This window comes from Pempheris klunzingeri, chromosome 3 (genome assembly GCF_042242105.1).
Source record: "Pempheris klunzingeri isolate RE-2024b chromosome 3, fPemKlu1.hap1, whole genome shotgun sequence".
Classification (NCBI taxonomy): domain Eukaryota; kingdom Metazoa; phylum Chordata; class Actinopteri; order Acropomatiformes; family Pempheridae; genus Pempheris; species Pempheris klunzingeri.
This window is the reverse complement of record NC_092014.1, coordinates 1,077,645-1,086,734: the sequence shown is the minus strand read 5'-3', so window position 1 is coordinate 1,086,734 and position 9,090 is coordinate 1,077,645. Positions and strand designations below refer to the sequence as shown.

The following is a 9,090-nucleotide window of genomic DNA, read 5'->3' as shown; positions in this document are numbered from 1 at the left end:
GAGGAGAAGTGAAAAAATAAAAAGGTCAAAGTTCGTCACTGGACGACGGGTTTTTACAGCAGAGAGAAAAAAGAGACGAGGCAAGAGGAGGCAGAGGAGTTAACATTCATGATCTACCAGGAGGAGCAGGAGCAGGAGGAGCAGGAGGAGCAGGAGGAGCAGGAGCAGGAGGAGGAGGATGAAGAGGAGGAGAGAGATTATTGGGACAGCAGAGGGTGTCTGAGGGTGGTTGTTGGGTTTCACTGCTGATCCTGATGGAAGCAGGCCTCCTCCTCCTCCTCCTCCTCCTCCTCCTCCTCCTTCCTCCTCCTCTTCTCGTGGATGAGGGTCAGACTCCTGCAGTTCTCTGTGGGCCGGCGCCGCCTGCTGGCCAGGTGAGGCGTCAGCTGCTGTTACCTGTTGTCCTTCAACAGGAGGCGGAAGTGGTGGAGCTGCTGAATGCTGGTGGACAACCTGAGAGAGACGGGACGCAGATACATTTATATTAATGTTCAAATTAATGTTTATATTAATATTAATGTTCAAATTAATGTTTATATTAATGTTTACATTTATATTAATGTTCAAATTGTTTATATTAATATTAATGTTCAAATTGTTTATATTAATATTAATGTTCAAATTAATGTTTATATTAATGTTTACATTTATATTAATGTTCAAATTCATGTTTATATTAATGTTTACATTTATATTAATGTTCAAATTAATGTTTATATTAATATTAATGTTCAAATTCATGTTTATATTAATGTTTACATTTATATTAATGTTCAAATTGTTTATATTAATATTAATGTTCAAATTGTTTATATTAATATTAATGTTCAAATTAATGTTTATATTAATGTTTACATTTATATTAATGTTCAAATTAATGTTTATATTAATATTTACATTTATATTAATGTTCAAATTAATGTTTATATTAATATTTACATTTATATTAATGTTCAAATTAATGTTTATATTAATGTTCAAATTAATGTTTATATTAATATCAATGTTCATATTAATGTTTATATTAATATTAATGTTCAAATTAATGTTTATATTAATATTAATGTTCATATTAATGTTTATATTAATGTTTACATTTATATTAATGTTCAAATTAATATTAATGTTCAAATTAATGTTTATATTAATGTTTATATTAATGTTTACATTAATATCAATGTTCAAATTAATGTTTATATTAATATTAATGTTCAAATTAATGTTTATATTAATGTTTACATTTATATTAATGTTCAAATTAATATTAATGTTCAAATTAATGTTTATATTAATGTTTATATTAATGTTTACATTAATATCAATGTTCAAATTAATGTTTATATTAATATTAATGTTCAAATTAATGTTTATATTAATATTCATATTAATGTTTATATTTAGATTAATGTTCATATTAATGTTTATATTTAGATTAATGTTCATATTAATGTTTATATTTAGATTAATGTTCATATTATCGTTTACTGAATAACTGCATTTTGTTTTTTTAATCTTTTTTCTTTTTGATTCTTCTTTGACACCGTTTCTAAAACCTTTCTGCAATAAACCCAACTAAGCTAAGCTAAACTAAACTAAACTAAGATAAGATGAACTAAGCTAAACTAAGCTAAGCTAAACTAAACTAAGATAAGATGAACTAAGCTAAACTAAGCTAAGCTAAACTAAACTAAGATAAGATGAACTAAGCTAAACTAAACTAAACTAAACTAAGATAAGATGAACTAAGCTAAACTAAGCTAAGCTAAACTAAACTAAGATAAGATGAACTAAGCTAAACTAAACTAAGCTAAGCTAAGCTAAGCTAAGCTAAACTAAGCTATACTGAACTAAACTAAAGACTGAAACTTGAATTTTAACTGAAAAGCTAAAATCTAAGACTTAAAGTTAAAGTTTTGTTCTCGAACTTGAACAGAAATTGAAAGTAAAATTTTAATAAAAATCTGTATTTTTACATTGTTTTAATTAAAAAATGCATTTTAATTAAATTCATGTATTCAAACTGGAAAACGTTTGGGAAAACTCTTAAAGATGATTTTGAGACAAATTCATTAGAATAAATTATTTCTCAATATTGGAGTTTTTCTTCATCTGGAAATCTTTTGTTGTCTGTACTTATTTATCGTCGTCTCTCGGACGTACCTGCCGAAGCCGTTGAGTAAGGCCACGATCTCATGACGGGTGAGCTGGAAACCTTTAGAGGGGCTGTGCTCAGGAAGGTTCTGGATCTCCTTCTCAGAGAAAAGGATCTTCAGAGCCGTGCCCAGACCCTGGGTCTACACACACACACACACACACACACACACACACACACACAGAGTACACACACACACACACACAGACACACAGACACACAGACACACACACACACACACACACACACACACACACACACACAGTACACACACACAGTACACACACACACACACACAGACACACACAGTACACACACACAGTACACACACACACACACACAGACACACACAGTACACACAGAGTACACACACACACACACACAGAGTACACACACACACACACACAGAGTACACACACACACACACACACACACACACACACACACACACAGTACACAGACACACACACACACACACACACACACACACAGTACACAGACACACACACAGACACACACACACACACACACACACACACAGACACACACACACACACACACACACACACACACAGTACACAGACACACACACACACACACACACACACACACAGTACACAGACACACACACACACACACACACACACAGACACACACACACACACACACAGTACACACACACACACACACACACAGTACACAGACACACACAGTACACAGACACACACACACACAGACACACACACACACACACACACACACAGTACACAGACACACACACACACAGTACACAGACACACACACACACACACACACAGTACACAGACACACACACACACACACACACACACACAGACACACACACACACACACACACACACAGTACACAGACACACACAGTACACAGACACACACACACACAGACACACACACACACACACACACACACAGTACACAGACACACACACACACAGTACACAGACACACACACACACACACACACAGTACACAGACACACACACACACACACACACACACACACACAGACACAGACACAGACACAGACACACACACACACACACACACAGTACACACACACACACACACACACACACACACACACACACACACACACACACACACACACACACACACACACACACACACACACACACACACACACAGGATAGCAGTGAGGTTATTGTTGATAGCTGAATTAGTTTTATAGTCTCTCTGGTCTCAGGCTTCATCATCTATTTCATGTTAAACAGTGTTTAAATGTCGTGTTTATAGTTTCAGTTTTCACGTCGAGGCCACAAATCGATCTGAGCAGAGAAGAGTCTCACCTGTAGTTTCCCCCACAGTCGACATTTACTGCAGCCGACACAGTCCATGATCCTGGAGATGTTTTTAAAGTGGAGGCGGAACTCCTCCTGAGGGACGACAGAGACAGGATGAGTTTCTGTTTCTGACACTTCACTTCACACTATAGACCTCCACTACACACTGACACACTGACTAACTAACACACACACACACACACTATAGACCTCCACTACACACTGACTAACTAACACACACACACACTATAGACCTCCACTACACACTGACTAACTAACACACACACACACACTATAGACCTCCACTACACACTGACACACTGACTAACTAACACACACACACTATAGACCTCCACTACACACTAACACACTGACTAACTAACACACACACACACACTATAGACCTCCACTACACACTGACACACTGACTAACTAGCACACACACACTATAGACCTCCACTACACACTAACACACTGACTAACTAGCACACACACACACTATAGACCTCCACTACACACTGACACACTGACTAACTAGCACACACACACTATAGACCTCCACTACACACTGACACACTGACTAACTAGCACACACACACACTATAGACCTCCACTACACACTGACACACTGACTAACTAACACACACACACACACTATAGACCTCCACTACACACTAACACACTGACTAACTAACACACACACACACTATAGACCTCCACTACACACTGACTAACTAGCACACACACACACACACTATAGACCTCCACTACACACTAACACACTGACTAACTAGCACACACACACTATAGACCTCCACTACACACTAACTAGCACACACACACACACACACTATAGACCTCCACTACACACTGACACACTGACTAACTAGCACACACACACTATAGACCTCCACTACACACTAACACACTGACTAACTAGCACACACACACACTATAGACCTCCACTACACACTAACTAGCACACACACACACTATAGACCTCCACTACACACTAACTAGCACACACACACACTATAGACCTCCACTACACACTAACACACTGACTAACTAACACACACACACTATAGACCTCCACTACACACTGACACACTGACTAACTAGCACACACACACACACTATAGACCTCCACTACACACTAACACACTGACTAACTAACACACACACACTATAGACCTCCACTACACACTAACACACTGACTAACTAGCACACACACACACACACACTATAGACCTCCGCTACACACTAACACACTGACTAACTAGCACACACACACACACTATAGACCTCCACTACACACTGACACACTGACTAACTAGCACACACACACACACACACTATAGACCTCCACTACACACTGACTAACTAGCACACACACACTATAGACCTCCACTACACACTGACACACTGACTAACTAACACACACACACTATAGACCTCCACTACACACTGAAACACTGACTAACTAGCACACACACACTATAGACCTCCACTACACACTAACACACTGACTAACTAGCACACACACACACTATAGACCTCCACTACACACTAACTAACTAACACACACACACACACACTATAGACCTCCACTACACACTGACACACTGACTAACTAACACACACACACTATAGACCTCCACTACACACTGACACACTGACTAACTAACACACACACACTATAGACCTCCACTACACACTGACACACTGACTAACTAGCACACACACACTATAGACCTCCACTACACACTGACACACTGACTAACTAGCACACACACACTATAGACCTCCACTACACACTGACACACTGACTAACTAGCACACACACACACACTATAGACCTCCACTACACACTGACTAACTAACACACACACACACTATAGACCTCCACTACACACTGACACACTGACTAACTAACACACACACACACACTATAGACCTCCACTACACACTGACACACTGACTAACTAACACACACACACACACACTATAGACCTCCACTACACACTAACACACTGACTAACTAGCACACACACACTATAGACCTCCACTACACACTGACTAACTAGCACACACACACACTATAGACCTCCACTACACACTAACACACTGACTAACTAGCACACACACACTATAGACCTCCACTACACACTAACACACTGACTAACTAGCACACACACACACACACTATAGACCTCCACTACACACTGACACACTGACTAACTAGCACACACACACACTATAGACCTCCACTACACACTAACACACTGACTAACTAACACACACACACTATAGACCTCCACTACACACTGACACACTGACTAACTAGCACACACACACACTATAGACCTCCTCTACACACTAACACACTGACTAACTAACACACACACACTATAGACCTCCACTACACACTAACACACTGACTAACTAGCACACACACACACTATAGACCTCCACTACACACTAACACACTGACTAACTAGCACACACACACACACTATAGACCTCCACTACACACTGACACACTGACTAACTAGCACACACACACACACACACTATAGACCTCCACTACACACTGACTAACTAGCACACACACACTATAGACCTCCACTACACACTGACACACTGACTAACTAACACACACACACTATAGACCTCCACTACACACTGAAACACTGACTAACTAGCACACACACACTATAGACCTCCACTACACACTAACACACTGACTAACTAGCACACACACACACACTATAGACCTCCACTACACACTAACTAACTAACACACACACACACACACTATAGACCTCCACTACACACTGACACACTGACTAACTAACACACACACACTATAGACCTCCACTACACACTAACACACTGACTAACTAGCACACACACACACTATAGACCTCCACTACACACTAACACACTGACTAACTAGCACACACACACACACTATAGACCTCCACTACACACTGACACACTGACTAACTAGCACACACACACACTATAGACCTCCACTACACACTGAAACACTGACTAACTAACACACACACACTATAGACCTCCACTACACACTGAAACACTGACTAACTAACACACACACACACTATAGACCTCCACTACACACTAACACACTGACTAACTAACACACACACACACACTATAGACCTCCACTACACACTAACACACTGACTAACTAGCACACACACACACACTATAGACCTCCACTACACACTGAAACACTGACTAACTAGCACACACACACACTATAGACCTCCACTACACACTGAAACACTGACTAACTAACACACACACACACTATAGACCTCCACTACACACTGAAACACTGACTAACTAACACACACACACACTATAGACCTCCACTACACACTGACACACTGACTAACTAGCACACACACACACACTATAGACCTCCACTACACACTAACACACTGACTAACTAGCACACACACACACTATAGACCTCCACTACACACTGACACACTGACTAACTAACACACACACACACTATAGACCTCCACTACACACTGACACACTGACTAACTAGCACACACACACACACACTATAGACCTCCACTACACATTAACACACTGACTAACTAGCACACACACACTATAGACCTCCACTACACATTAACACACTGACTAACTAGCACACACACACACTATAGACCTCCACTACACACTGACACACTGACTAACTAACACACACACACTATAGACCTCCACTACACACTGACACACTGACTAACTAGCACACACACACACTATAGACCTCCACTACACACTGACACACTGACTAACTAGCACACACACACACTATAGACCTCCACTACACACTGACACACTGACTAACTAGCACACACACACACTATAGACCTCCACTACACACTAACACACTGACTAACTAACACACACACACACTATAGACCTCCACTACACACTGACACACACCTTTAATGTTTTGGCTTCTATCTTGTGTCCGGCGAACATGGACTTCTCGTCGAAGTGCATCGGGAAAGCTCTGGAAGACAAAAGGAGCGTCAGTCAGTCAGTCAGTCAGTCAGTCAGTCAGTCAGTCAGTCAGTCAGTCAGTCAGTCAGTCAGTCAGTCACCTGAACGACCTGCAGAAACATTGTGTGACTGTATTTTCTTTTTCTTGGCAGATGCTCTTTGCCCCGGAGGCCACTGAGGGAAGGTGTGTATGTTTGAAAGAGTATATTTAGTTCTTGAACATAAATATAAAAGTCAGCACACGTAGACTTTAACCCAAACCAGTGACTTCTTCTAAACCTAACCAACCTGCCACTGGGGGTTTCTTAAGGTTTCATATCGGCCAGTTTCACTAAACTGGTTTGACTTCGGCGCCTCTTACTTGATCTCGTTGAAGACCTGCAGCAGCAGCTCCTTCGTGGCTCCGTCCTCCCGAGCGTTTCCGGTGTACAGGTTGACGAACGCTCGCTCGAAGTACGGCGCCACCTTGTAGAGCGCCCGCAGCTCGATCAGGTACAGGAAGTAGAGGTTCTTCAGCCGCCGCGTGCCCTCGCCCTTCGTCTCTGCCGTGTCGAAGCGCCGGCGGAACTCCTGAACGTTTGGCCCCCAGACGGAGCGGCCCCAGCCCTCTAAACGAACCAGAACACCAACAACTGTGGTTTACTACCAGATATCATCACTTTGCTTCAGAGGTTTAATAAACTTTTACCTTTATCTGTTCTTTTCTGAAAAATATCACCTGTGTTTCACTCAAAAACTCCTTATTTCTTTATTTACTGCTTCTTTAAAGACACTTGACTGTTAGTAAGTCTCTCTGTGTCCACATCCTGGTGTCTGAGTGACTGGTAGGTAGTAAAAGTGTTGGAACTGGTCCAGTAGATCACCTCAGCCAGCAGACACCAAACAGGCTGCAATGGCTGCAACGTGATCCTTTGGGACAACTGCACCTGATCACAGTAGATCCACTAAAAGAGTCAGATCACTACATTCACTAAAACAGGGATTGAATGTTGGTGTTTAACATGGTGTTCTGGTGAGTTAAAATTACTGTTTTTTTCAATGGAGTCTGGTGACTTTGAAGAGAGTGACACAATGGCTACGACGTACTTCAATCAGGCACAGTTGCCCCAAAGGATCATAATGGAGCCTGTTTCACGGCTGCTGGCTGAGGCGACCAGACTGGACCGGTTATGAAAATATGTAAAAAGAGGATCCAAGTTTAAAACATAACAACGTTGGCCATCGAAAACACAAGAACTTACTGAAAAACATGTTGAAACTGAGAGCGCAGCTGCTGGTCGTCAAAACCAGGCGGTTCTTGTTCAGCTGCTTGTATTTACAGAACATTTAACATTTGAGATGTTCTTTTGTTGAATAAAAAAAAGGTTTTGTTGAAAAGAAAGTTTAGATTTTCTCTTCTGGGTGTCTGAACTGAAGCTCAGGCATCGTATCAGGATAGAAACACACAACATGATTTGTTAACAGCCATATAAACTGCTCTGTAGTGCGGTGCAGTCTGAGCTACCTGCTCTTAAGTTCTGACTAAAGTAGGCTCAGGTGTT

At 41.0% G+C, this 9,090-nt stretch overlaps 1 protein-coding gene across 1 annotated transcript in view; it reads right to left on the bottom strand.

Annotated features, from left to right (window-relative positions):
• Positions 1–326: 326 nt before the first annotated feature.
• Positions 327–9,090, bottom strand: part of ero1b (endoplasmic reticulum oxidoreductase 1 beta) — a 20,611-nt gene continuing 11,847 nt past the window's right edge. The window contains exons 11-15 of the mRNA XM_070855767.1: positions 7,911–8,157; positions 7,490–7,559; positions 3,499–3,585; positions 2,161–2,294; positions 327–453 (exon numbers count right to left, since the gene is read on the bottom strand). Coding sequence (XP_070711868.1) covers positions 393–453; positions 2,161–2,294; positions 3,499–3,585; positions 7,490–7,559; positions 7,911–8,157 — 599 coding nt within the window. The 3' untranslated portion in view covers positions 327–392. The remainder of the gene's footprint in view (positions 454–2,160; positions 2,295–3,498; positions 3,586–7,489; positions 7,560–7,910; positions 8,158–9,090) is intronic.